Source organism: Tilletiopsis washingtonensis (assembly GCF_003144115.1).
Source record: "Tilletiopsis washingtonensis strain MCA 4186 unplaced genomic scaffold FA09scaffold_6, whole genome shotgun sequence".
Taxonomy (NCBI): Eukaryota; Fungi; Basidiomycota; class Exobasidiomycetes; order Entylomatales; genus Tilletiopsis; species Tilletiopsis washingtonensis.
In genome coordinates, this window is record NW_020312003.1 from 819,139 (window position 1) to 845,813 (window position 26,675).

General features: G+C 67.7%; 9 protein-coding genes and 1 non-coding gene across 10 annotated transcripts; 3 read left to right on the plus strand and 7 right to left on the minus strand.

Annotated features, from left to right (window-relative positions):
- Positions 1 to 391: 391 nt before the first annotated feature.
- On the plus strand, positions 392 to 3,279 carry FA09DRAFT_328920 (TPR-like protein). Its single transcript, XM_025741965.1, has 10 exons — positions 392 to 563; positions 615 to 1,197; positions 1,282 to 1,424; positions 1,485 to 1,620; positions 1,673 to 1,862; positions 1,915 to 2,094; positions 2,145 to 2,309; positions 2,361 to 2,469; positions 2,522 to 2,765; positions 2,815 to 3,279. Exons 1-10 carry the CDS (start codon positions 436 to 438, stop codon positions 3,193 to 3,195), a joined length of 2,259 nt encoding a protein of 752 aa, XP_025599821.1. The 5' UTR covers positions 392 to 435; the 3' UTR covers positions 3,196 to 3,279.
- On the minus strand, positions 2,825 to 5,623 carry FA09DRAFT_328921 (hypothetical protein). Its single transcript, XM_025741966.1, has 6 exons — positions 4,854 to 5,623; positions 4,702 to 4,800; positions 4,560 to 4,650; positions 4,237 to 4,509; positions 3,337 to 4,180; positions 2,825 to 3,281 (listed from the first exon to the last, which is right to left on the minus strand). The coding sequence occupies exons 1-6, from the start codon at positions 5,319 to 5,321 to the stop codon at positions 3,272 to 3,274; spliced, it is 1,785 nt and encodes a 594-aa protein (XP_025599822.1). The 5' UTR covers positions 5,322 to 5,623; the 3' UTR covers positions 2,825 to 3,271.
- Positions 5,624 to 7,140: 1,517 nt separating this feature from the next.
- On the plus strand, positions 7,141 to 9,206 carry FA09DRAFT_295419 (MFS general substrate transporter; the record flags this gene model as incomplete). The annotated part of the gene is made up of 6 exons (XM_025740121.1): positions 7,141 to 7,382; positions 7,440 to 7,573; positions 7,624 to 8,190; positions 8,243 to 8,289; positions 8,348 to 8,826; positions 8,888 to 9,206. 6 exons carry the CDS (start codon positions 7,141 to 7,143, stop codon positions 9,204 to 9,206), a joined length of 1,788 nt encoding a protein of 595 aa, XP_025599823.1.
- A 312-nt stretch (positions 9,207 to 9,518) lies between these two features.
- On the minus strand, positions 9,519 to 9,829 carry FA09DRAFT_337665 (hypothetical protein; the record flags this gene model as incomplete). Its single annotated transcript, XM_025744022.1, has 2 exons — positions 9,519 to 9,694; positions 9,748 to 9,829. 2 exons carry the CDS (start codon positions 9,827 to 9,829, stop codon positions 9,519 to 9,521), a joined length of 258 nt encoding a protein of 85 aa, XP_025599824.1.
- Positions 9,830 to 10,277: 448 nt separating this feature from the next.
- FA09DRAFT_337666 (hypothetical protein) lies at positions 10,278 to 11,018 on the minus strand (the record flags this gene model as incomplete). The annotated part of the gene is made up of 5 exons (XM_025744023.1): positions 10,278 to 10,364; positions 10,418 to 10,502; positions 10,560 to 10,682; positions 10,733 to 10,786; positions 10,843 to 11,018. The coding sequence occupies 5 exons, from the start codon at positions 11,016 to 11,018 to the stop codon at positions 10,278 to 10,280; spliced, it is 525 nt and encodes a 174-aa protein (XP_025599825.1).
- A 201-nt stretch (positions 11,019 to 11,219) lies between these two features.
- On the minus strand, positions 11,220 to 13,588 carry FA09DRAFT_316910 (glycoside hydrolase). Its single transcript, XM_025740857.1, has 6 exons — positions 12,656 to 13,588; positions 12,519 to 12,604; positions 12,191 to 12,470; positions 11,851 to 12,141; positions 11,598 to 11,791; positions 11,220 to 11,534 (listed from the first exon to the last, which is right to left on the minus strand). Exons 1-6 carry the CDS (start codon positions 13,163 to 13,165, stop codon positions 11,393 to 11,395), a joined length of 1,503 nt encoding a protein of 500 aa, XP_025599826.1. The 5' UTR covers positions 13,166 to 13,588; the 3' UTR covers positions 11,220 to 11,392.
- A 1,822-nt stretch (positions 13,589 to 15,410) lies between these two features.
- FA09DRAFT_359560 (RhoGAP-domain-containing protein) lies at positions 15,411 to 19,746 on the plus strand. The gene is made up of 7 exons (XM_025745124.1): positions 15,411 to 17,127; positions 17,178 to 17,396; positions 17,449 to 18,631; positions 18,683 to 18,779; positions 18,832 to 18,923; positions 18,972 to 19,025; positions 19,076 to 19,746. The coding sequence occupies exons 1-7, from the start codon at positions 15,712 to 15,714 to the stop codon at positions 19,621 to 19,623; spliced, it is 3,609 nt and encodes a 1,202-aa protein (XP_025599827.1). The 5' UTR covers positions 15,411 to 15,711; the 3' UTR covers positions 19,624 to 19,746.
- Positions 19,709 to 21,050, minus strand: FA09DRAFT_328928 (hypothetical protein). Its single transcript, XM_025741967.1, has 5 exons — positions 20,869 to 21,050; positions 20,578 to 20,742; positions 20,428 to 20,475; positions 20,072 to 20,380; positions 19,709 to 20,025 (listed from the first exon to the last, which is right to left on the minus strand). Exons 1-5 carry the CDS (start codon positions 21,038 to 21,040, stop codon positions 19,793 to 19,795), a joined length of 927 nt encoding a protein of 308 aa, XP_025599828.1. The 5' UTR covers positions 21,041 to 21,050; the 3' UTR covers positions 19,709 to 19,792.
- Positions 21,051 to 21,373: 323 nt separating this feature from the next.
- Positions 21,374 to 22,146, minus strand: FA09DRAFT_236093 (hypothetical protein). Its single transcript, XM_025739621.1, has 2 exons — positions 21,819 to 22,146; positions 21,374 to 21,754 (listed from the first exon to the last, which is right to left on the minus strand). Exons 1-2 carry the CDS (start codon positions 21,996 to 21,998, stop codon positions 21,512 to 21,514), a joined length of 423 nt encoding a protein of 140 aa, XP_025599829.1. The 5' UTR covers positions 21,999 to 22,146; the 3' UTR covers positions 21,374 to 21,511.
- Positions 22,147 to 22,157: 11 nt separating this feature from the next.
- FA09DRAFT_t21 lies at positions 22,158 to 22,259 on the minus strand. Its single transcript has one exon. It is a non-coding gene; the product is annotated as a tRNA-Ser (tRNA).
- Positions 22,260 to 26,675: the final 4,416 nt, after the last annotated feature.

Consider the following 26,675-nt stretch of genomic DNA (forward strand, 5'->3'; position numbering starts at 1 on the left):
CATTGTCGACGTCCTCGTCGGGCTCGGGGCTGTGCGGCGAGGCCGAGGTGCGGCCGCGCTTGGCCGGCGACGCGGCGGCGGCGAGGCCCGAGGAGCGCGAGGCGGGCCGCTTGAGGAACGAGGGCGGCGCGAACTTGGCCTTGAGCTTGGAGAGCGGGTCCATGCTGGCGTGCGGCGGCTTGGCCGGTGGGGTGCCGGCGAGGGTATGAGAGGGTGCAGCGGTCGAGAAGGTGGAACTGGTGCTGCGCCGCCGCACGCCGCCCGGAAGCGCGTCTTGCAGGACGCGTAAAGTGGAGCGCGTCGAGAGCAACACACGCCTCCCGCACGAGAGGCGTGCGCCGCCGCCCCGCGGCGGCAGGCCATCATCAATCAAGCCTGCCTCACCACCACATCCTCCCTCGTCGCGGGCTAACAGCGCTTCGGCTGCGCGGCACCATGTCGGCCAACTCGCTCTTCGAGGTGCGCTACTCCTTTCCCGACTCGGGCCCCGCCGAGGCGCGCAATGCGCTGCGCAGGGCTGCACACGAGCTCTCCGAGCGCGGCCTCAGCGCTGCCGCCTCCTGGTGAGTGCACAGGGCGTGCGCCAGCGAGCGCCTTGCTGATACGAGCATCAGGGCGCGCGAGCTGCTCATCTGCGTGCCGCGCGTGCCGTCTGGCGCATCCGCCGTCGCAGGCCCCAGCAGCGCCGGACCGTCGCACTCGGCCAACGGCACGCCGGCACGCGCGCCCTCGACGAGCCGCCTGTTCCCAGTGCACTCGACGCCGGCGCTGGGGTCCATGTACCTGCCGTCGTCGCCGGTCAGTCAGCTTGGCCTGCGGTCACATCTTGTGCCTGGTGGCGCTACGCCATCGTCACAGATCGGCGACGACTCGGGCCGCTTCCCCTCGCGTGCGCCGCCGAGCCCGCTCGCTCGGAACGCGTACTACGCCGACGGCGACGACTCCTCTTCGTCACTGGACCAGTCGCAGCAGGGCTCGGCGCATGTGCACTTTGCACCGTCGCAGGAGACGTCGCGACTCAGTGACGTCGGTAGTGAGGCTGATGCGGCAGGGCATACTGAGGACGACGAGGACGACTATCAGTTCGCGCGCGCCATGTTCGAGCAGCATCACTTTGAGCGCTGCGTGGCATGGCTGGAGAAGCGGCGCATGACGAGCGATCGGGCGGAGTTCCTGCGGCTGTACGCCAAGTACCTCGTGAGTGCAGGTTTGCGTCCTAGTTGCGGCGCGGCGAGACAAGAAGGATGGCGGAGCTGCGGCGTCTGACTCGTGCCGTTACAGATCATCGAGCGACGGCTTGACGAAGAAGGTGCGATTGTGTCGCCGGCCTCAGTAGAGACTGCGCTCCGGCAACGCACGTCCGACGGCCTGCTGGTTCTGCTCAAGGAGCTCATCGATCCGTCAGATCCGTATCTGCTGTACCTGTGAGTGCGCCGCAGGACTCCCAAAGAGGGCGAGCTTGTCTCAGAGCTTGCCTCTCGCAGCAAAGGCGTGGTGCTGCGCAAGTTCAACAAGCGCATCGAGGCGATCGACTGCTTCATTCGCAGCCTCGAGCTGCTGCCGTACTGCTGGTCGACATGGCTCGAGCTGAGCACCGCGCTGGACCCCGAGGGCGAAGAGGTGAGCCGCTCGTGCCTCTTGCGTGCCAGTGCATACCTGACGCGCTCGGCAGATCATCGAGCTCGCCTCGCTGCTGCCCGACTCGTTCATGACAGCCTTCTTCATCGACCACTACTGCCGGCGCGTGCTGCGTCTGCACCGCCACTCAAACGAGGTCGCACGCTGCGATGCGTTGCTCGCGCTCTTCCCCAACAGCCCGTACATCCTGAACTGCAAGGCGCACTCGCACTACATCGCAGAGGGTGAGCAACCCGTGCGCGCCAGCAAAGCGGCAGCGCTGACACCGCGACGCAGACTTCGCAGAGGCTGAGGCGCAGTGGGACGAGGCTCGCGCGCTCGATCCGTACTGCCTCGAGGGCGTCGCCGAATACTCGAACCTGCTCTTCGTGCTCGACAAGCCCGAGAAGCTGGCCTATCTCACGACTTCGCTCGTGGAGATTGGCCGCGACAGTCCTGATGCATGCTGCGCGCTAGGTAAGCTTTGCTGGCGCTGCAATGATCTGCTCGCGCTGACACTCTCGCAGCGAACTATCACACCATGCAGCTCAACAACCATCGCGCGGTCGAGGCACTACAGCGCGCCCTGCGCCTGGACCCCAGCTGTCTGAATGCCTGGATTTTGCTCGGCCACGCCTACGTCGAGCTGCGCAACTCGCAAGCCGCGACGGAGATGTACCGGCATGCGCTGGGTACGTGTGCAACCGTCGACAACTCCACCTTTGTCTGACTGCTCCTCGCAGATCTTGCACCGCACGACCATCGCGCGTGGTACGGCCTGGGCCAGGCGTACGAGCTCAACGAGTCGCCGCACTACGCGCTGCACTACTACCAGAAGGCGTGCGCGCTCAGGTGCGTCACTCCTTCTCGTGACCCGTCCTGCTCGTGCTCACGCGCCTCGCAGCCCGTACAACGCCCGCATGTGGATTGGCCAGGCCGTCTGCTTCGAGAAGCTCGGGCGCACACAGCATGCGATCTCGAGCTACAAGCGCGCGCTGTCGCTCGGCGGCCAGGCGCCGGCGGAGCAGATCGACCTCATCGGGCACATCATCGGCGTGTACCAGAGCGCCGACGAGCACGTCGCCACGGAGGTCTGGCACCGCCGCATCGTCGATCTCGTCACTGCCTCGCAGGACGGCCCTGAGCCGGTGAGTCAAGTGCCAGCGCTACGCGCGCATGCGCTGATGCTGCCCACAGCTACCCTTCTCCAGATATGCGCCTTCCTTCCTCGCCACGTCGCGGATGCTGCTGCGGGAAGCAGGCGCGCACACAGATCCGTCCGACGCGGATCCAGAGCCTCTCGAGATCGACAGCGACATCGCCGGCGGCGCCGACACGACGGACGGCTCGGCGATGGAGGTCGACGACAGCATGGGCCCGCCCGTCGCGGCCCGTGCGCCCTCTCTCACCACGGCCAAGCTGCATGCTGCCGCCAAGTCCAAGGCCGCCGCGGCGCGCGCCAACGTCGAGCTCGCCGGCGAGTTCCTGGCGCGCATCATTGCGAGCGGCTCGGAGCGCGCCGGCGAGGCCGAGGAGCTGCAGAAGATCATCGCCACGCTGCCGGGCGCCGGCGGGTGAGATGCAGCAGGCCATCTATTGAGACTCTATGGATCGTGACAGGATGTGACCGGGGTGGGGAGCGTGATTAAAAGTTTTAAGCGAACCTGCAGTGGAGGCGTCAGCGGCGTGCAAACATTCTCGACACGCCAGACTACTCACTGCTTGAGCGCGCGCATGACGGCATTGGGCTTCTCGGAGCGCGCCTCCTCGGCGTTGCACTCCTCGTCCATCTGCTCGAGCTGGCGGCGGCCCGTCTTGAAGTCAAGCTGCGCGAGCGGCAGGATGCGGCCCTTCTTGGCCCAGTCGAAGCCGGCCCACGTGAGGAAGAAGAGCGGCACGGGCAAGTACGTCGTGATGAAGACGTCCGTCGCCCAGTGGCCGCGGATGAACGTGGGGAAGGCGGCAAAGATGATGACGAGCGTGAACATGACGAGGCACAGCCAGCTGAGGCCCGGCTGCAGCGGCGCCACGTACGGCAGCATCGTCTTGCGCACGAAGCCCTGCGCCTTGAGGCCGTAGTGGAAGCGCAGCGACGTCACGACGATGGCCCACCACGCCATGATGATCGAGACGGCCGAGAGCGCGTAGAGGTAGGAGAACGTGAGCGACGCGCCCACCGAGCCCACGCCGAGGTAGGCGAGCGGGCCGAAGAGCGCCGTGGCGCCGACGGCATACACCGGCACGCCGCCCTTGGTGCAGCGCTTGAACACGGCCGGCGCCTGGCCGTCGATGGACATGGCGTACAGCGTGCGGCTGGCGGCGTAGAGGTCGGCGTTGGCCGCGCTCCAGGTGACCGTCACGAGCACGGCGTTGACAATGTGCGGCAGCACGCGGATGCTCGCGGCGTCGACGGCAATGACGAACGGCGACGCCGAGGCGTCGGAGCCGCTGGCGTTGAGCAGGCGCGGCGAGTTGTACGGCACGACCAAGCCGACGAGCAGCACGGCGAGCACGTAGAACACAAAGATGCGGATAGCGACGCTGCGGATGGCGCGCGGGACGGCTGAGCAGCGGAGGAGTCAGTATAGCACGCACGGAGGCATCTCTCGCTCCACTCACCCTTGCGCGGGTTCGCCACCTCGCCGACGGCCATGCCGATGAGCTCCGTGCCCGAAAAGGCAAAGCTGGCCGAGACGAGCACGTTCCAGAAGCCGAGGAAGCGGCCCCAGCTGCCGCTGATGCCGCCGCTCGGCGCGCCGTCGGCGGCCGGCTCCCAGAGGAACTGCGCCATGGGGCCCGGCACGCGCCAGTACTTGCCGCCGATGAACTCGCCGCTCGGGCCGCCGCCGAGGTCGATGACGAGCATCGTGATGATCAAGATGGTGATGGCGACTGGGGCGCGTCAGACGCGTGTGAGAAGAGCGACGTGCCGCGACACTCACTGATCTTGATGCTGGCCATGACGCTCTCGAGCTCGCCAAAGACGCGCACGCCGAGGATGTTGACGCCGACGACGAGCACAAGGATGATGGACTGAAGAAAGGGTCAGCGGACGCACAACGCTTGGCAACACGCGTCACGCACAATCCAGATGGCCGGGTGCACGACCTGGTTCGGGTCCCAGAAGGAGATGATGAGCGCCGACGCAGTGATGCCGGTGGGCAGGCAGATCGAGTAGGAGAACTGTGTGAAGCGTCAGCGCAGACCATGCCGCAGCTCGCACTCCTCGTACTCACCCAGTACTGCCAGCCGAGCGCGGCGCCAAAGCCGGGCGAGACGAAGCGCGAGGCGTGCGCGACAAAGCCGCCGGGCAGCGGCAGGAACGTGGCCAGCTCGCCGAGCGCGACCATGAGCGCCCACACGAGGAAGCCCATGAGCGTGTAGCCGAGCAGCGTCGAGAGCGGGCCCGACGCCGCGAGCGACGCGCCGAGGCCGACGAAGAGGCCCGTGCCGATGGTGCCGCCGAGCGCGATGAGGGCGATGTGGCGCTCCTTCAGGTTGCGCTTCACGCCGCCCGCCGCGCCCTCGACGAGGCCGAGGCGCTCGAGCTTGGCGCGCTCCTCGTCGTCCAGCGCCGACACCGACGAGCCGCTGCCGTGCAGCGACTTGGCGTCGCTCGCCGGCGCCTTTTCGATGTCGTCGCTCTGCGACACGCGCACGGGCGTGTGCGGCAGGATCGGCGGCGTGGGCGGTCGGGAGTCCATGGTGGAGAAGGATGTGGGTGTCGAGACGGAGGCGGCTGCGCGAACTCGAGTGCTTTTGTGTGTGAGCGCCGGACACAGTCACACGAGCAGAACGAGGCGAGCACTGTGCCCAGGAACGGACAGCAGCACGCCATGCGCCCCTCGCCGCCCACATTCACCCGGCCTCGCACGGCCTGGACGCCGAGCCTGCGCCGCTCGTGGCGGCGAACGAGCGGACTGACTCGGTGCAGCGCTTGGCTGCGTGTGTGAGGCGTACCGGAGGCCTGCGCAGAGGCCTCGCCTCGGCGTGCGAAGCTCGCTTCTTGCCGCACCTGCCGCGGCCCGACCTTTTTCTGGCGCATCAAGTCGGCGCAGCCCGGCGGGCGGGCGGGCGGGCGGGCGCACGGCCTCGGTGCCGCGGCCCAGAGGCCGAGCAGGGCGCCGCTCGCTGCCCGCTCGGACGTGGCGTGGGCCACGGGTCCAGGTGAGTTCGACGCTTCCTCTTGCTGCTGCAGCGAGGCGGGATGGAGGCCGGCAAATTTGCGAGCGAGACAGGCGCGCCGCGGCGCAACTCTCGCGCTCCGGATGTGGCGCACAGGACAGGCACCACGTGATGCGCTCCGCCGTGCCCCTGACCCACGCTGCTCGCCGCACCGTGCGACCACGGCCGTGGGAATGAGAGACCCAGGTCGACGCCCCGACGGCCGTCGAGGCAGGGTCTCTGAGAGGGTAGATCTGTGCGCAGGCTCAACGATACGATGTCTGCTCTAGCCTTGGCCGCGAGACACAGCCGGGACCCATGCAGAGCGCTCCCACGCGCCGTCGTTCGCCCTGCCCCAGATGCGTTGCTCGCACTGCGCCAAGCAGAACGGCAAAGACCGCAGCGAGGCTGAGTGTACGGCCGCAGCGGGTTGCTGGAACAGCGGCTGCTGCTGCCCACTGCCTCTGGTGCCAGTCCAAGAGCTCAGGCGAGAGATGGCAGTCCGTGGCGTCACGTGCACCGCATCATGAGCGCTCCGCACGCAGGTGTAGCAGCAGGGCGGTGTTCTTCGGCCTACAGCGTAGATGCTGCACAAGGGGCCTGCAAGGGTGCCGGCGGCTCCGGGGTCCGAGCGGCGGCAATCCCTGAGCGGCGCGCTGCTCACCGCGCGCTCGGCGGGCGCGCCGTCAGCGAGCATGACACGCTCACGGTGCGGCCGCGTGCCGCGCTTGCTGCTGATGACGCGCAATCTGCGCCCACGCGGTGGCAGAAAGGGGCCGTGCCGCGCGCACCCTCTGCGGGAGATGAGATCGGGCGGCGTGGTCCTCACACCGGGCAAATTTGCCTGCTGCTTCCTGCTGGCTTTCGCAGGTGGAGGAGCAGCGTTGGCACGGTGCGAGCGACGGATCTGCGGGCGCTGCAGAGAGAAGCGCGGGACGCAGGTGTGCGCCGCGAGAGCAAGGCGCGTCACCGGCGACTCGGAGCGGCCGAGCCGGCGCTGCGGCCCGCCGCCAGTGTGTGCGGCTGCCGCATCGGCGTCAGCGGCGCGCCGGCGAAAAGCGCGCTGCGAGTAAGAGTGCGGATTCGCCGTGGGCCGGCGGCGCGATGCCGCACCCGCGTCCGTCGCTGCGCCATCTGCCGCCGTCATGGTGCGCGCCTGCTGCTGACTGTGAGGTGCTGACTGGCGAGCGCACACTAACGCCGCCCGCGGGAACAGGTGCTGCTCGCTGTTCTCCCGTCCGCAGCGCCGGCACCTGGCCTCCGTGCAGCGCAAGCGAGCCCAAGCGCGCGCGCGCGCGCCCGAGTACAAGAACGTGCTGCGACCGGCCAGCGCCTCTCGCAGCACCCACCACCGCAAGCATGTCCGACCTCGCCGCGCACGACTCGCAAGCCACCGCCGCCGCGCGCACGCCGCAGGACCTGACGCTGCCGCGCCGCCCGTGGCGCCGCAGCACGACGCCGTGGGCGCGCATCGTCGAGGCGCACTACGACGGCGAGGGCACGCCCGAGAAGCCGTATCTCATCGGCTGGCTGCCGCACGAGCAGGAGAATCCGATGGACTTTGCGCCCGCGTACAAGTGGGCGCTCACCGTATTTGTCAGGTGAGCAGCGTGCGGGGCGCCGAGACATGCGGCAGTGCTGACTGCGCGCGCGCACAGCTTTGCAACACTTGCCGTGGCCCTCTCGTCGTCGGCCTACTCGGGCGCCACGCAGGAGATGGGCCGCGAGCTCGGCGGCTCGTCCGAGGTCATCACGCTCGGCATCTCGCTCTTTGTGCTGGGCTTTGCGATTGGTGAGCCGCGCAGCCTGCGCGCCTGCACCCTTCACGCTGACACGCCGCAGGCCCGCTCTTCTGGGCGCCGCTGTCTGAGCTCTTCGGCCGGCGCAACCTGCTCATCGTGTCGTACGCCTTCATGACGCTGTGGCAGGGCCTGTGCATTGCCTCGCCCAACATCGGCGCCATGGTCGCGTTCCGCTTCCTCGTCGGTGCCTTTGGCTCGTCGCCGCTCACCAACGCCGGCGGCGTCATTGCCGACACCTTCTCGGCCAACCAGCGCGGCCTGGCGATGAGCGTCTTTGCCTCGGCGCCCTTCCTCGGCCCGGCGCTCGGGCCCATCACCGGCGGCTTCCTCACCATCGGCACGGGCCGCTGGCAGCCCGTGTTCATCTTCCTCACCGTCTTCACGGGCCTCATCCTGCTCCTCGGCGCCGCCTTCTGCCCCGAGACGTACGCGCCGGTGCTGCTGCGCCAGCGCGCGGCGCGCCTCAGCAAGGCGACGGGCAAGACGTACGTCTCGCGCCTCGACGCCGGCAAGAGCACGGCGTTTGCCGACCAGATGCGCATCGCCCTCGTGCGCCCGTGGCAGCTGCTCTTCCGCGAGCCCATCGTGCTGCTCCTCTCGCTCTATGGTGCGTCGCCGCGTGCGCCTGCCGGATGCTGCAGCACTGACGCCGGCCGCAGTGGGCATTATCTACGCGCTGCTGTACAGCTTCTTCGGGGCGTTCCCGGTGAGTAGAAGCGGCCCAGGCACATGCGCGCAGAGGCTGACGCGGTGTCCCCGCGCAGATCGTGTTCCAGCAGGTGCGCGGCTGGAACGCCGGCGTGGGCGGCCTGGCGTTCCTCGGCGTGCTCGTCGGCATGATGGCCGGCGTCGTGCTCGTCGTCGTGTTCTACAACCCGGAGTACGTGCGCATCGCCAGCCAGTCGCCCGGCGGCCTCGCGCCGCCTGAGGCGCGCCTGCGCCCGGCGTTCCTGGGCGCCGTCTCGCTCGTCGTCGGCCTGGCCATCTTCACGGGCACCGACGGCCCCAACATCCACTGGTTCGTGCCGATTGCCCTCGGCGGCGCGCCGTTCGGGCTGGGCATGGTGCTCCTCTTCCTCTCGATCCAAAACTACCTCATCGACGCGTACCTCATCTACGCCGCCAGCGTGCTCGCCGCCAACAGCGTCATCCGCTCGCTCCTCGGCGCCGCGTTTCCGATGTTCACGCGCTTCATGTACAGCCCCGTCGGCTGCCCGACGGCGACGTGCGGCATCCACGTGGGGTGAGTTGGGCGCCGGCCAGCCCTGCCATGCTCGCCGCTCACCTTGCCCCCCTCATTGCAGCCCCGGCATTGCCACGGGCCTGGCGCTGATCTGCATGCCCATGCCGTTTGCCTTCTACAAGTACGGCGAAAGCATCCGGCGGCGCTGCAAGTACGCGGCACAGGCGGCGCAGCAGCTCGAGCTCATGCGCACCAAGTCGCGCAAGGCGCAGGGCGAGATCCCGAGCGAGGGCAAGGACGCCGTGGCGGAGAAGAGCGAGACGGAGCCGCGCACCTACCACAACACCGACACGGGCCACCACAGCGACGAGTCGAGCCCGGCCACGCGCCCGCCGACGCGCTCGACGAGCGACAGCGAGCGCGACGTCGAGCGCCAATGACCGGCTGGCCGGGACGCGCATTGCCTCGCCTCACACTCGCAGCAGCCCGCTCCGTATCACGCCTGCAGTGTTGTAATGTACCATCATGACTCGCACGTGTGACGTGCCGGCTGCTCCGCGTGTGACGTGGCGGCTGCTCCGAGTGTTCCGGCCTTGCCGTGCCACGCGGCCAGCATCAGAGCAGGCGCGGCGTCGAGCGGCGATCGGCGGAGCAGGCAGGCGCCGTGTCGCATCGCCTCATCGCGCCAGCCGTGTTGCCGTGCACCATCGTGCTGGACCGCGGCGGACTGCTGCTCGCGCACCTCTGCCTGCTCAGAGCGAGCGCAGCGCCGCGACGGAGCTCCATGCGCGCGGCTGCTCGCGCACGGCGCCGTAGCTGGTGCCCTGCTCCGGCTGTGCCAGTGCCGCCCGCTCCTCGTCGTCGTTGGGGCGCTCGAGCGAGGCGCAGAAGCTGCGCGGGCAGCAGGCACACAGCGGCGTGCAGCAGGCTGGCGCGTGTGGGGGTCAGCCGCGGCCCGTGCGCGCCAAAGACGCCACTCACTGCGCAGACGGCGCCACTGCGCATCGCCGGCGAGGCCGGCGCACACGTACGCCAGCGCCTCGGCGAGCGCGGCGAGCACCATTGGTGCGGCCGTTGGGTGTGACGAGGTGCGCTGCGCAGCGGCAGAACGTGTGTGGTGCGCTTGTGGATGCGGCGTGGTGGAGGGGAGGCAGGGTCTGTGGCGTGGGAGCGGCGCCGCGACCCCGCTTTGCGGCCCGAGCAGAGAGCCGCAAGCCGAGCGCCTCGTCTACGCCTGCGGCTGCGGCATCCTGATGCTGCTATGCTCTTGCACAACGAGACCGAGCATGCACCTCGCTGTTCGCGGCCCTGCACCTCAGACGGTGCCTGCTTGCTGCCCGCATCGTGCCGCGTGAGCTCTGCAGCGACGCCTCGCAACGCCTCGACGCCCTGAGACCTGCAACGCCTGGCGGCTCATGCATCACTCGGGAAGCATCGTCTTCTCAGGTGACACATGCGCTGACGTCTCGCCTGTGCTCACCGCAACGCATTGCATTGCCTGCAGCCTCGGCTCACAGCTTCGCCTTGCGCTCGCGCACGTCGCTCTCCAGCACCTCGGCGAGCAGGCTGAGCGCCTCGTGCGCGAAGCGGTGCATGTTCTGCGTAGCGATACTCAGCGATGAGTAGTGAGCACATGGCATGCCAGACGTACCTCGACGCGGTCCTTGCTGCCGGTGCGCACCACGCGCGTCCACGCCCGGCCCTCGGGGCGCGAGACAGCCACGACGGTGTAGCCGCTGTGCGCCGCACTGCTGTCAGCGAGGGACGCGCCCGATCTGCCCGGCCACGCTCACGCAGGGAAGCGCCGCCCGATGTCGTTGGGCCCGGCGATGCCGCTCTCGCCCACGCCGTACCCGGCGCCCAGCTGCGCGGCGACGCGGCTCGCGAGGCCCGAGACGACGGCCTCGGTCGGGCCGCTGTGTGCATGATGAGCGCACGCAAGGGTGGGTCACCGCGCACGACGCACCGGTACGCCCGCAGGTCCTCCTCCGTCCACACGTTCCACGTGATGCGGCTCTCTCTGCCGGCGATTGGAGTGAGCATCGCACCGGGCACGCTGCCCACGCGCTGGCTGACCGCGTGTAGAGCACGGCGCCTCCCTTGTACCACGCGCTGGCGCCGTCGATGCCGAGCAGTGCCGCCGAGACGAGGCCGCCGCTGCTGCTCTCGCCCACGGCGACGCTGGCGCCGAGCGTGTGCAGCGCGGCGGCGATGCGCGCCAGCAGCTCGGGCGCGATGCTTGAGGCGGACATGGTGGCTGGGAAGGCAGGCGCGCGCCGGCCTCGGCGCGGCAGAGGCGCCGGCGCCGGCGCGGACGCTGCGTGTCGCACGCAACGCGCACGCACCGGCCACGCCGCACCGCGAGCTGAGTCGCTGCCGGCCACCACACACAGCGAGCAGACACCTGGCAGCAGCAAGCGTGCAATTAGAACGTGTCCGAAATACAGACGCAGGTAGGAGACGGTGTCCGCGAGCCAGGCAGCCGGCTCAGCAGGACGGGGAATTTGGGGGTGAGAGCGCGGCGCAACTGCGGCGCTCAGCGTGGGGCCACGGCGGGATGCGAGCCGAGCGAGGGCAAGGGATGATGCGAGACAGGCGATGCGGGTCCGAAAGGCGCTGGATGCGCTCAGCAGTGGAAGTCCGAGACGCTGCCGCGGTCGGCGTCGCGCGGGATCCAGCCGTGCTGCAGGCCCTTCTGGTACGACCACTCCTCGGCGAACCCCGCCTGCGTTTTCCAGCTCCATTGGATCCACCCGGACCCCACAGAGCTGATGGGAGAGAGAGGGTGAGCCATGGGGCCATCAAGGGTGATGCGCAGCGGGCGGACTGACTAGGCGTCGCGCTGCACGCTCCACATGCGCGCCAGCAGCTTCTTGTAGCCGGCGCTCCAGCCCTCGGCCGGGCCGCGCTTGGGGCCACAGCTGCCGTACTTCTGGCCCTGCGCATCGGGGTGCGTGCCGTCGTAGCGGCTGCCGACGCCGCGGCCGTTGAGGTTGATGGCGCAGTCGGTGAACGCGGGCGTCCACTGCGGGTGGCTGGTGAGCTGCAGGTCCTGCGCCGCACATCGCTCTCCCCTCTGCTCACCTCGCCGACGACGAGCCACTTGCTGTTGCGGTTGGCATCGCGGTAGGCGCCGCGCTTGCCGCAGTACACGTTCTGCCGGTCCTGCGCCTTCATGCGGATCTGGCCCATGCTGAAGATGGTGTACGGGTGCGCATCCTCGATGACGCTCTGCCCGCCGTCGGCGGCCGTGAGGAAGCGGCTCCAGTTGTCGCGCCACGCCTTGCCCGACGACGGGTCCGTGAAGCCGGGCGAGAGCACGACGGCAATGTCGCTCGAGTACTGGCGCATGCGGCCGTAGCCGTCGCGGTAGTACTGCAGTGTGTCAGCGCGGCAGCTCGGCAGAGCCGCACGGCTGGCTCACCTGCTTCAGCACGTCGAGGTTCATGCCGTTGGGCTCGTTGAGCAGCTCGATGGCCGCGACGCTGCTGCGGTACTTGTCCTGCGAGAACTCCTTTGCCATGGTGCTGATGATGGCCAGCGTGCGGTCGATGTTGCTGCGGTTGTCCGTCCAGTGCTGGCGCGAGCGCTTGCGCCCCGAGTGGTCGAAGCCGTTCTGGCTGCCCGGCGCGCCGTGCAGGTCGATGAGCACCTTGAGCCCGGCGTTGCCCGCCCAGATGCACGCCTGCTTCAGCAGGTCGTACCTGCGAGGGTGTAAGCCGAGGTGTGCAAGTGTCAGTCGCGGCACGCACTGGTTGAGCTTGATGAACGGCTCGTTGCCCTGCACGTCGAACGCCCAGTAGCCGATGGGGATGCGCACGTGGTTGAGGTTGGCGGCCTGATGATGCAGTCAGCACCAGTGCAGTGCGCCACCACGTCAGCTGCCCACCTTCATGTCCTTGAAGTCCTGCTCGGAGTAGAAGGTGTTGAGGTGGCGCTGCAGCACGCTCACGGCCTTGCCGCGCTCGAGGTTCTTGCCCCACGTCCACTCGTCGACGACGCCCGTCTTGCTCAGCGGGCCCGTGGCGTCGAACACGCCGGGCGTGATGAAGCTCTCGAGCACGAGCCAGCCGCCGGCGGAGACGCCGCGCACCGTGTCGGCGCCCTGGTCGGCGCCGCCGTAGCGGAAGCGCGGGCTCTGGCGCGTGGCGAGGTAGCCCTGCGCCGCCGTCTCGACGAGGTCGTGCGCCTCGGCATCGAGCTCGGGCGCCACCTCGGCGGCATCGCGGGCCTCGACGAGCTCGGCGTCGGTCTGGGCGTGGGCGCGCCGGCGCGCCGGCTCGTACGCCAGCGGCTCGAGGGCAGCGCCGGCGCGCGCGGCGAGGGCGTCGGAGGAGGCGTGGGCGAGCGCGGGCGCCGAGAGCAGCGAGGCCGCGGCGAGGACAAGGGCGAGACGCATCGTAAGAGAGAAGAGACCGGAAAGAGACAGTGAGTGTGAAGAGAGCGTGAGGGACCGCGGCCGCGGCGTGGAGAGCGAGAGCCTGGAGGAGAGGATGAGGGTGCAGGACGCTGCGTCCTGCGCCCCTGACACTTATAAGGGGGCCTGCGAGGCGTCGTCGTGGATTGCCCTCGGGCCAGCGCCAAGCGTTGGATGAGCTCTGCGGCCGCCTTGCGGTGCGGAGTGAGGAGCAGGTGCAGCTGTGCCGGCTGCCCGTTGCGCCACGCACCTTCTGTGGGAAACGCGGGGAGCGAGGAGCAGGCGCGGCGCGCTGCACGGCGGCGGCGCGACACTGGCGCCGTGCCCCAGGGGCGCGCACGCCGCGCCGCGTGTTGCTCTCGCGTGCGGCTGCGTCCTACATCTAAGCGCGCGCCGGTGCCGCACCCTGCCGCAGCTAGCCCGTCGTCAGAGGCCATGACTTGCACAGAAGCAGCCGCAGCGGTGCTTGGTGCCTGCGTGGTGGGTGCAGCTGCGCTCTGGGTGCAGGTGGCGCTGCGAGTGCTGCTCACGCGCCCGCCCGATGCCGCAGCGCGCGCCAGGTCAGCGCGCCGCCGCCGCCGGCTGCCGTCATGCGCGCAGCACGGAAGCTTCTGCTGCGCGGCGGTGCGCGCCGCCACCATGCACCTCGACGATCCCTCTGACCCTCTCGGGCCGCCCTCAGCGCTTCGTCATCGTCGTCCGCGCAGCGCGCCCGCTCGGCGTTCATCCAGCGGTCGCACCAACGCGGCTTGGCCCACGTGTGTGCCACACTTTCGTCGGAGCACCTGGCTCGGCCCACGAGCACGCATGTAGAGCCCGATGCGAGCTTCGCCCGCGCGGCTGCGCGCCTCGCCGCGAGAGCAGAGCCGGGGAGCGCAGCCATCTGGCAATCCACGGCATACTCGCTGCGCCGTCTTGCTGACCCTGGGCACGAGCGTCGCGTTGTGACTTGCTCAACAGCAAGCGTGTTTGCTGCACAGGCCACGAGCCTGAGAGGCGGCATGAGCTGTCAGCATCGCCGATCCATGCAAGGAGAGGAGAGCACGACGTGCAAGCCAAAGCTAAGCTTAAACGCGCACCGCCTCCGACGCGCTCGCCGCTGCGGCATTGCAGGGGGCAGATCGCCGATCTCAGGTAGTGCTCATGCCTCTCGTGAATTTGAGCTATAACCTGGCCTCTCTAGGGCAAGACAGGGGGAGAGAGAGGCGCTGAGAGGCGGCCAGGTTGGCGCGCGTGGGGTCACGCGCGGGAGCGACGCGCCGAGGGGCTCACGGCTGCTCGGGATCTGCGTGCCGCGCCTCAAGTGGTGTCCCTTCGGGCATGCTTCATCTTGACAGCTGTCGTGCGACCTCAGATATGCGATCCTCTTGCGACCCTTGAATGCTCGTGTCTGCCGTCCCGAGTCGCAACAGCGTGGCAGAGGAGGCTTCGCACTCGGCGGCTTCGACGCGCTACTGAAACTGCATCTCATGTGACGAGCAGGCTCGAGCGTGAGAGCGTGTGATCGCTGAGCGGAGCCGACTTGGCGCAACGACCCGCTCTGCCCCAGGAGCCTCCTTCTCGCCGGCCATCCTGTTCCAATTGCAGAGCAGCAAGTGCCGCCAATGAAGGTGGCCCGGTCTTCGTGTGGACGCGTCCTCGCTGGCAACAGCGCAAGCACCGAGCCGTCCGGACTTGGGTGTTGCATGGCGCATCGCTTCCGCTCAGCAGCTTGCCTCCTCTCTGCTGCTGTGGCAGCTGCGATGCCTCCGGATGCCGCTGCTCCGGCTGCCCGGGCCGCACTGGCTGCCGAGCCACGGGCCGTCCCCTGAGCGACGCGCCGCAAATGGACCGGCACTGAGCGGGACAGTGCGCGGCGCTCTGGCGCCAGGCACGCGAGATCTGCGTCCTTTGAGGGTGCGCTCCGGCTCGTTGGTCCTCTCGCTCGCTGTCGGTGCGAGATGCGCAGCAGCCGACCCGCTCGCTCGAGGCTAGCATGGCTCGCAACGCTGGAGCGCGCTGCTGCTGCTGAGCGCATCGCATGCGGCTGCGCCGCTCCCGCGTCTCTGGCTGGGGCACGCGACGCGCTTCTGCGCTGCGGTGCGGGCCGCCGGCGGGGCGAGCCGCTGCCGCTGCGTGTGCCGCAAAGGCCCGCGCTGCGCCGCTGCGCCCGCCGCCGTCGCGCGTGCTGGTGGCCTGACGCCGCGCCCGCCTCGCCGCGTCTCGTGTCGCCGCACGCGCCGCACGAGCGATGCGCTCCGCTTGACCTCCTTGCCTCCTGCCTTTGCTCCTCATCCGTTCCGCATCGCCGCAGCACAGCGCCGCGCGCATCCGCCTGCGCCCGCTGCTGCGTCGTCTCTCGCTGCTGCCACTGCGCTGGCACCCTTCGCCTCTCTCTCGCACCCGCATCGCACTGCCCGCACCGTCTGCTGCTCCGTCTCGCCCCCACGCCCTGCTCGGCGCTCCGCACTGCGCGCCGCCACGCCTCCTCTGCGCTCTGACCGCCTGCGCTGCGCATGCGCCAGCCTCGCCGGTAGCGGCCCTCGACCATGTCCACCTCCTCGCCAAGGCCGCGGCGGCGCCTCGACTCTGATGATCGCGGCCGTGTAGCTTCGGGCTCGGCGCACGCGCACGGCACCTCCTCTAGCGCCGCGCCGCACGGCGAGCTGGCGTCGGTGACGTCGCACGCCTCGTCGTCGCGCCTCGCCGCGAATGGCCCATCACGCGGCTACGTGCCGCTGGCGCTCGCCGACGCCCTGGCGCGCGCCGGCGGCGACACGACGCGCGCGCTCGACGAGGTGCTGGCCGAGCGCAACAAGTTCTGCCTCGAGGCCGGCAAGCTGAGCGGCGAGAATGTGCGCATCTGGAACCTCATGGGCCGCATCCGCAAGGAGAACGAGGCGCTCAAGACGCCGAGCCGCCGCGACGCCAGCAGCGCGTCGGCCATGGCCGCGCCCGAGCTCACGCACAGCGTCAGCCAGGCCAGCAGCCTGGGCGACGGCGCCGGCAGCACCACGCGCGCCGCGAGCTTCGACGTCGCCAGCACGCGCTCGTCGCCCGCGGGCGCACAGCAACCGCCCGCCAGTGCCGGCGCCGGCAGCAGCAGCAGCGGCTTTGCGCAGGCGCGCCGCAGCGTCGTGCGCGCGCGCCCGTCGACGGGCGACCGCGCCGTGCAGCCGAGCTCGAGCTCCTCGTCGCTCTCGCACGACGTCTCGGCCGTCTCGTCGCCGCTGCGCTCGTCGGGCGACGACCGCCGCGAGGCCGTCGTGGCGCCGGCACGCAGCGGCGCCGATGCGCAGTCGAGCATCATGGCGCAGCGCGCCGCCGCGCAGCGCCGGCAGCCGCTCGACGAGCCGCGCGCGGCCGAGGAGGCCGACGACTTTGATGCCGTCGACGAGTCCGTCGCCGGCGACACGGACGGCACCTCGGACGCGGGCGCCGGGCTGGGCCTGGAGCCCGCCGTGGATCTGGCAGAGCGCAGCGCCGACGAGCCGCAGGTGAGCACGCCGCGGGGCGGCGCACCGCCCGAGTACCGCGACGAGCCGCTGCTGGCGACGCCCGGGCAGCGCAAGGGCAGCATCTCGGCCATCGCGGCGCGTGCGCGCCAGGGCTCGCTGAGCTCGTCGCGCGGCTCGATCTCGTCGCTCTCGGCCGTGCCGACGCCTGTGCTCGACTCGCGGCAGCTCAGCAGCGCCGCCGTGCACGTCGTCGGCTCGATGCTGCGCTCCAACGAGCGCGGGCGCGAGGTCATCTCGTTCTTCATCTCGGTCGCGCTGGCGCCGCGCGCTGCCGGTGCGCCCGGCGCAACGTGGCGCGTCGAGAAGCTCTACTCCGACGTGCTGGCGCTCGATGCGCGCCTGAAGCAGAAGCACGGCAAGGCGGCGAGCAAGCGCATGGCAGGCGCGACGCTGCCGGACAAGATGCTCTTCCGCGACCACGCGCCGAGCAAGGTCGACCAGCGCAAGGTAAGTGCGCACCAGGCTAGGCGGTGCGGCAGAGCTGACGCGGCCATCAGGCGGTTCTCGAGTCGTACCTGCAGAATCTGCTGGCCGTCGAGCTGCCGGACAAGGACGACATCTGCACGTTTCTCTGCACCGACGTCGTGCCGAGCAAGCCCAAAGACGCGGCGGCGACGACGCGCGAGGGTTTCCTGACGAAGAAGGGGCAGAACATGGGCCGCTGGGTGACGCGCCTGTACGTGCTGATGGGCGCGCAGCTCGACTACTACGAGACGGTGAGTGCGGGTGCAGTGCCCGGTGCGCAGGTGGGCTGACGCCGGAGTGCAGCGCGGCGGGCCGCACCTTGGCTCGATCAACATCGCTGGTGCGCAGATTGGGCGGCAGCAGCGCAGCGCGACGTCGGAGATGGACGAGAATTCGTACCGGCACGCGTTTCTCATCCTCGAGAAGCGCCCGCCGACGGTGCCCGGCGAGCAGACGCAGATGGTGCGCCACGTGCTGTGCGCCGAGAGCGACGCCGAGCGCGACGAGTGGGTCGAGGTGCTCGTGCGCGCCATTGCCGAGCTCGACCGGCAGGGCCGCAGTGCCGAGCGCGCGGCGCGCAGCGCCTCATCGACGCCGAGTGTGGCAGCGTCGGCGAAGCAGCCACCGCGGCAGGACGCGCCGCTGCCGCCGCCGCAGCGGCCAGACCAGCGCGCAGTGCCTGCGCCCATGAGCCCGCCGAGCCACGGCACCATCGCCAGCCGGCGCCTGGCGCAGGAGGCCGCCGGCGCCGGCGACGCGCTGCGCTCGCCCGAGGCCTCGCGCAAGCCGCCGGCCAGCCCCAAGGCGCCCGTGACGCCGCTGGCGTTCAACCCGCGCGCGGCGCTGCCGTCGCGCTCGGCATCGCAGGACGCCGGCCTCGAGACGCCGGCGCGCCTCAGCACGCCGCCGCCGCAGCCGACCGAGCGGCACAGCGAGAGCGCCTTCCGCGCCCCTGCCACTGCGCGGCCAGCCATCTCAGGGCCGATGAACGGCACGCCGATTCCCAGCGGGTACAAGTTCGGTAGCCGCGACGAGCCGCTCGGCAGCGTCGCGGCGCCCGACGCCAGCAGCAAGAAGGACGACAAGAAGCGCGGCTTCTGGCATCGCTTTGGCGGCGGCGCTGCTGCGGACAAGACAGCCGGCGCCGTCGCGCGGCCGGTGTTCGGCGTGCCGCTGGCCGAGTCGATCGCGATCTCGCACATTGCCGAGGGTCTCGAGCTGCCGTCGGTTGTGTACCGCTGCATCGAGTACCTCGAGAAGAGCAACGCGGCGAACGAGGAGGGCATCTACCGCCTCTCGGGCTCGTCGGCCGTCGTCAAGGCGCTCAAGGAGCGCTTCAATGCCGAGGGCGACGTCGACCTGCTGGCGACCGGCGAGCAGTTCTACGACCCGCACGCCGTCGCCGGCCTGCTCAAGACGTTTCTGCGCGAGCTGCCGGCGAGCGTGCTGACGCGCGAGCTGCACCTGGAGTTCATGCGTGTCAATGGTGGGTGCGAGTGTGGCCTGGGGCGCGATCGGAGGCTGACACGCGCTGCAGACATCGTCGACCGGCGGGAGCGGGTCAATGAGCTCGGCGCGCTCGTGTCGATTCTGCCGCTCGCCAACTACTCGCTGCTGCGGACGCTGTGCAGCCAGTGAGTGTGGCAAGACTGGTGGTTACTTGCAGAGCTGACCGCCTAGCTCCAGCCTGATCAAGATCATCGAGCACGCCGACGTCAACAAGATGACGATGCGGAACGTCGGCATTGTCTTTAGCCCGACGCTCGGCATCCCTGCAGGTGAGTGAAGTGGTGCGCGACACTGCATCGTGGCTGACACGCGAGCAGGCGTCTTTGCGCTCTTCCTTACCGAGTTCGACTGGGTCTTCTGGACGTCTGCCGGTGAGCAGCCCGCGAGCGTTCACACCCGGCGGCACTGACACGCCACACAGAGGGCGAGCCGGCACCGCGGCAGATGGAAGAGGACATCCAGGCACCCGACTCTACGGAGCTGGGCTCGGCGCAGTTTGCCGCGCCGCCAGCCGTCGAGTCGCCGGCGCAGCGGCGGCGCAACAACCGCGCCTCGTGGATCGCCGGCGGGCAGGTGCACACGGGCGACGGCGACGTGCTGCCGGTGTCGCCGGCGCCCATGCCGCACGCGGCGCGCAGCAACCGCAACTCGCTGCAGTACGACGCCAGCGAGGCGGACCGGCTGCTCGGGCCGCAGACGCGCGGGCGCCTCGAGGCGCTCGACGATGCCGCCGACGACGACGCGCTCGACTTTGCGGCCGAGGACGACGCCGAGTCGACGAGCGCGCACGCCGCCGACTTCACCGAGGCGCCGCTGGCGCCGGCGTACGTGCCGCAGCCGCACTCTGCGGGCGCCGTGCCGCCGAGCCCGGCCGGCAGCCTGCGCGCAATGCGCTCGCCGCAGCGCAGCGCCCACGGCGGCATTGTGCCGTCGCCGTCGCTGGCCGGCTTTCCGCGCTCGCCGGCGTGATGACGACTGCGCGTGCGCGCGCGACGCCGTGCTCCTGATGACGAGATGCGATTGATGACAGGCTCCGCGCCGCTCGGCGTGATACCCCTGGAGCAATGGCGATGCAATTCAGCAGATCTGGGTATACATAGGAGAGCGGGCTAGGCGTGCAGTGCAGCCAACACAGACGTCAGACCGAGGCTAGGCGCCGATGCGGATGCGGCGCAGCCAGCGCGGGGCCCGCGAGGTGACGCGGCCCGGCGCCGTCACGGGGCCCTCGGGCTCGTCGGCGGCGGTGATGCGGCGCACGATGCGGTCGTGCTCGCGCTCGGCCTCCTTGCGCTCGGCGCGCTCCTGCTTCAGGCGTGCCTTCTCCTCGCCGCCGACGATGATTACAGTGAGCACGGCGGTGCGGCCGTCCACCTGCAGGGTGTCAGGAGGAGTGCAGTGCGGTGGACGTGCCACTCACGGCGATGCCATGGTTGACGCCCTCGGTGCCGGCCTCCATGAGGCCGCCGACGTACTCGACGCGCGTCTGGTACTTCTTGAAGAGAAACGAGCTGCGACAGGGTCAGCTGAGCATCCGGAGAAGCACACACCCCCACCCACGTCACGCCGTTCTTGCGCTGCTGGCTCTGCGCGACGACCTTGTCGCGGCCGAGGTTGTAGCCGTCGGGCACGATCATGTGGTGCTTGCGCACGTTCATCTCCTCGGACGCGGCGAGGAACCAGGCGCCGGTGCCCTGCTGCTGCCAGATGCGCACGTGGTTGCCGCCGACTGCGAAGCGTGAGCCGACGCAGAGAGGGTGTGTGCGGCGCACGCACCGAGCGACTCGAGACATGTGCCGAAGAGGTGGTCGAGCGGCGTGTATACTGGGCGATGTCAGCGACGGCATCTCAGCGCAAGCCCGGCACTCAGCACCCGTCCGGTGCTCAGCACACGTCCGCCCACGCCACTCAGCACGTCCGCCTCACCCTCGCGATAGAGGAACAGCTCGTCCTGCCAGCCGCGCGCATCGAGCCACGCGCTCTGTGCGCCGCCCTGGTGCAGGCCGAGGCACTCCATGTCGAAGTCGAGGGAGCGCAGGTAGCCCTGCAGGCCCTTGCGCGTGAGGATCTCGGGCGACGAGAGCGCCGAGACTGCGAGAGAAAGAGTCAGCGCAACTCAGTGGCAGACCGGCTCATGCTGTGCGGTAGTGGCAGACCCGCTCATGCTATGTGGCAGTCTGAGTTGCAGACCCCGCGCTGACCATCCAGCCCACGCACCGATGACATTCAGCGGCTCGCCGAGGCCGGCGCTGCGGTTGAGGCTGCGCCCGCCAAACTGGCGCGGGTCGAGGTAGGCGACGCCGCGCACGCTGCCGGCGGCGATGCTGGCATCGTCGACGAGTGCGGGGTTGTCCGGGTCCTCGAGGCCGACGCGGCGCTCGTCCGACATTGCGTTGCTGGTGGTTGGGAGTGAAGACGAGATGCGGAGGCGGCTGCTTGCCTCAGGGGCGCGACGTGCGCGGCCGATGCGCTAGCTCGATGGCCATGCAGGCGCCGCATCAACGCACGCCGCGCCGCCAAGATGCACGGCGGGCGGCCCCTGCGTCAGCCAAGGGGCGCCGCGCAGCGCAGCGTCGAGCACGCCGCGGCGCTCAGGGGCATACGGCGGAGGATGCGGCGCAGTTCCGCTGGTCTCATCACGGCGGATGCATCTGCATCCGCGTCGGCTCCGAGATGAGCTCGGCTCGGAGATGAGCACCGCGCGCACATGAGGCTCAGTCGGGGCGGTTCTGTGCAATGCCGCGAGCGATCGGCAACTGTCAACCATGCGTGAGAGCAGCTGCTTTGAGCAGCTCTGCCGGTCAGAGCCAGCTTTTGAGGCTTCAGCCTCTCCTCAGGTGACGCAAGAGGACCAGCGGCCTCACGTCGCTGAATGCCACTGCGGCTCGGCGCCGCTGGCGGCTGAGCACACGCGTCGCCTCGTCGCACACAGGCCGCCAGCGTTTAGGACCACTTCGCTGGCTACGAGGAGAGCTGCTGAGGTCACAAAGACCGCGTCTTGCGCAGCGAGATCAGACGTCAGTCGCAGTGCTTGTGGTGCGGGACAGCGGAGCCGAGCGAGCGAGAGGCAGCCGTCTAAGTCTGCGCACGCACGCGGCACGCGCTACGCGTCGACGTGCGCTTCGTCGTCAGCACCTCGCCACCCACGCCTCGAGCATGCCACTCACGGCGGCGCTCAACACCTGAGAGCAGCTTCGAGCCTGCGGTAGCCATAGGGCTGGCAGCAGCAAGGCGTGCAGGCTGAGTAGCGCTGAGCATGTGCGCCTTTTCGCCGCCATGGCACGCGCGCGCTGGGCTTGCTGCTCCTTCAAGGACCGAGCTAACCCGCGCTCAGCCGCCCTGCACATAATCTTGGCCCTCGCAAAGTTGGCTTGCCGCTGTAGCGTGCGCAAGGAATGTAGAGAGGCTTGGGGCTCTCAAGAGGGCAAAAGCGAAGCTTTTGTCTGAGGGAGAGCCGGGATGAGTGCTGGAAGACTAAAAAAGAGCAAAAAGAGCAAAAAGAGATGCGACACCAGAGAGATTCGAACTCTCGCTCTCAGAAAGAACTTCCTGTCAGATCAGGATGCTGTAATAGCAGGGAAGCGCCTTAACCACTCGGCCATAGTGCCAGTTGAATGACAAATGCCCTCATGGAACACAACATGAGGCTCGTGTAGGCTCTGCTGCAGCACTGCTGCACAGTGCTTGCATAGTGCTGCCACTACTGCTGGCTGGCATTGTCTACCTGGGCCTGCAGCAGCAGCAGTCCTGTCAGCTACACCTAGCTGATGGGTCAGTGCAGTAGGCAGAGCAAGTAGGGTGGGCAGGCTCACTTCTTCCTGGCTCAGATCCTCTGGAAGACAGCACATTGGAGCCTGCTGTGCAAGGCATAGACAGACCTCCTGCACAGCAGCAGCCATGTTGGTTGATGGCGCAGTGCTGGTGGCTGGAATGCCAACCTCTGCATTGCTACCGGCCTGGCAGGCAAGCTCAATCTACCACTACGGCTGTCTGGATCCTTCACCACTTTGTAGAAGTCCTGCAAAGGCAGTGCTTGTAGCATTGCCAATAGAACTCTAGTTCCCTGCGCAGTTGCAAGGGCGGCAGCGCACATTGCCAATGATACTGCTGTAATGCGCTTGCCATTGCCGCCAAGCAGAGTTTCCAGCAATGTGCATTGAGTCTGCACACCAAAGTTTGAGACAGCTCTTTCTTTGCCTTGGTCTGGGCTGAAGTTGCCGCAGCGCGCGTTGTGGTTGCAACCTTGCCTAGCGGCACGCCCTGACAGCTGGCAACCCTTTTGGGCAAGACCGGCAGACGCAGTTTTCTTGTTGTACAGGCTGTCCTCTGGAAAGTGCGCAGCCGTGGAGAGTTTGGAGGTGGGCTGCATGTGTCCTCAGTCAAGCACTGGTGCTGCAGTCAGTGCCTGCAAGTTGGCCGCAGTCCCTGCCGCTGGCTGCCACAGTCCCTGCATGCAAGCAGTCAGGCTGCAGCGTCTGGCTGACCACTGCGCTTCAGGTTGACTCTTTGACATCAAGATGTTTGTCATGCAAGCCATTGACGCCAAGATGTGTGCTCTGCGCGGCATGCACAATGCTTGCCACAGCAAGAGAACAGAGTTCCTTGCCCAGCTTGTGACAGAGCGCTTCCAGGCTCTCTACCTTGGTCTCACACAGGCTATCACGGTCACGCTGGCTATGCTACTGTCTCTGTTGCAGCTGTTGTGCAAGTGCAGATCTGCAGCAGCCATCAGCATCTGCAGTGGCCAGCGCAGCATCTAGCATGGCTGCAGCCTTAAGGGGATCCATGCAGATTTTGTGCAGTGGGGCCAGTCTCATGGGATGGTTCAGATTTGTGGCGCGCCAGGGACAGAGTGCAAGACAGAGTGCAAGATAGAGTGCAACAACAGGGGGTCATCTGCGCCAGGCACAGCATTTGCTGCACAATGGGCAGCTGATTACGCAAACTCATCTGCCCTCACCCATGCCTTGTCAGTAAAGACTGTGTGCGTTGAGAGGGACACCACCTATCTGCTGCGCATTGAGGCGCAGCCTGTGGTGGCTGGCACATAGTTTGTCAAGTGGTAGAGTTCAGCGCAGAAGATGAGGAGCTTGCCAGGCAGCATGTGATATGTAGGTGCAAGGCCATTGGTGTCAACAACCGTCTGTCCTGCAGGATGCCGGCTTCCTACGTCAAGTTCCGCAGTGACGGCGTCTTCCTCAACCGCAATCCCTGCAAGTGGCACCAAGAATGGACCAACATGGACTGGACGTCTTGTGAGCTGCGCAATGCAATTCCAGCAAATCAGTGTCCACGCTGCTGGCCCACCTTTGTAGGCGTGGCGGCACTCAAGATGCATGTGCCTCACTGCACTGCGCCACCATTTGCCAGCCCTTTTGCAGCCATTGTCTTCTGCTAGCATAAGCAAGGATCCTGGCACAGCAAGCCACGCGCAGCGCCATGCATCAAGGACAAGGCGCAGTACACCAAGACTGCGGGCATGGAGTACAAATGCCTGCACTGCTGTTGCAATCTTTAGAGTCTTGAACAACTCTGCAAGCATCTCAGCGCGCCCTGCCCAAAGGTGCTGCCCACAGGAACAAAGAAGCGCGCCCGTGCCCTCAACAATGTGCCTGAGCAGGCACTGCTTTGCAAAGGCTCAGAGGAGCAGCCAATCACGCTGTCTGACAACAACAATGACAACAAGAAGAAGTGATACGTCTGAACCATTGATTGATGAGGAAAGGAGGGACAGAGAGTGGCAGAGAAGCAATGGTGCTGAGAACTTCTACAGCTCTGAGACAAGGCTGGAGGGCCACTCAACACAGATGCTGAGCGCCACATTGCATCCTGACACGCAGTACCTCCATGCGGCGTTGCGCTCCATGCGGCGTTGCGCTGCACTGGACCGGCAACACAGCATTGTTGCCGGTCCAGTGCAGCGCAACGCAACAAGCAGCAATTCAAACTCCTGTCTGCAGTCTTCTCTCTTGCGCTGCTGCGCTTGAGCAGCAGCACGCAGAGACCCACACCAGCATACTCACACTTGGCTTCTCTTGAGCTGCAGCTTTGCCCTGCACCTCACCGCTGCTGCTGCTCATGTCCTTGGCGCTGCCCCATGTGCTGTACACAGATGCGCCGCCATCCATGCCCTTGGCGCAGCTGGCAGCGCTGCAAACAGCTGCACCAACATCTACACCCTCAGCGCTAACTGTGTCAATTATGCCAACACTATGCGCAGCCATGCCATTGCCAACACCAATGCTGTGCCTAGCTGCCCAGCTGCCCATGCCATTGGCACCAACTGTGGTGCGCAAGCCGCACCCTGCTTGCCCAGCCTGCTCAGAACTTGCCGCTCACCTTGACTTGCAGCACAGCATGCAGACGCTTGCATTGCGCAAACTAGATAAGCAGCTGGAGTGCTACTGCGCAATGGCTGAGCAGTGGGCTGGAGATGGGCTCCCTGAAGCTGCAGTAACATTTGCCAAGATGGCAGCAAAGCAGGCAGTGCTGGCTGCACTTATCTGTTGGAAATGAATTGTGGCCTGGCATAGTGTGTGAGCCTTGCCGCTGCAGGGCCTTTGCGCCGGCGGCGCAGTGGCCATGGGAACGCTGCCGCAAGCTCTTTGCCGGACAGTCTTTGCGGCTGTGGCCCGTGATTGTGGGAACGCGCGGCAAGCTCAAGCTTTCCGCCGCAGAGCCTTTGCGTGGCCGCGGCACGCTGACCGCGGGAACGCCGCGGCAAACTCTCCAGTGGAGAGCTTTGAGACAGCCGCGTATTGCGCTGCGCCCAGCGGCACCGGCGCGCTGGCGCAGCGCCCGGGTTCCCACCGCCGCGGCAAAGGCAGATGCCCACACGCACAACGTGAGCATGATGCCGGCCAGGCGGACTGACAGAGTCCTGGCAACAAGAGCAAGGAGAGGGACAACAAGCGACTGCGCGCCGGGGGACGCTTGCTGCCGTCCCACTGCTGCGTCAGCTTGTGTCGGGCCTGGTACGCGCTCATCCACAGCAGTGCTTGTTTGCCAAGCAGCGGCGCGGGGTTTGACATGCGCAGCCATAGCAGATTGCCTTTGTACTCACAATCAGGCAGGTTTGGGCGTTGCTTCAGCTTCTGCGCGGGGCAGCCGGACGCATTGTTGGCGTGAAGTTGAGCTGCAAGAGTGCGTCAAGATGCCGACGGCGTTGGCTGACGGGAGCCACCGGCAACAGGCCGCGTGCGACAGTGAGGGCGCGGAGCAAAGGCAAGAGGGGACAAGGGCAAGCAGGCGTTGGAGCTGCTGGATGCGCCATCTTGGGGTGTGGCTTGCTGGCAGCAACTGGCATGAGCCATAGAGACAGAATGATTCCAGACAAATGAAGCAACTCAAAGAAGCCAATGACGTCAACAAGCAGAGAGATGTCAGATGCGCGGGACTGCGCAGCAGAGTTGGAGTGAGGGCAAGAGAGGGGGAAGAGAAGAGATGGACAACAGCAAGCAAGGCTGGGGAGGACATTGTGCCGCTGAGTCTGTCTAGCACCTTCTGCCTTCTGAGAGCTGGCTGAGAGCACCGCTGCACCAGCTGTCCGCCAGCAGCGCTCATCCACTTATCATTCATTAGCAGCGCATAGCCATGCCGCTGCCAGGGCAGTGCTGACACGCGCGCTGCAGGCAGCACAGGCTCCCTGCTGCCTCAAATGCTACAAGAGGCAGATGCAGCATCACAGCGCCGCTGTGGTTGAACTTGGGCTGCCTGCTGCAGATGCATCTGGTGCTGCCCCAGGCAGCTGTGGCAAGGGATAGCAGGCCAACATTTCCTGCGCTGTGCCAGCACTGTGGCCGCCTTGCGCGGCATGCAGCATTGGCAGGCCTTCACTGTTCCTGCAGCTGCAGTGCTGCAGGCCGCCGCTGCTGGCTGCCTGCACCGCGCGCCGCTTGGCAGGCCTGGCTGCGGCAGGCGGCAGAGCAGCAGAGCGGCTTGCGCTGCATCTTGGCTGCCTGCTACGGCGGGCAGGAGAGCAGTGAGGCGGCCCGCATGCTGGTGCTGTCAACAGCTTGGGTGCA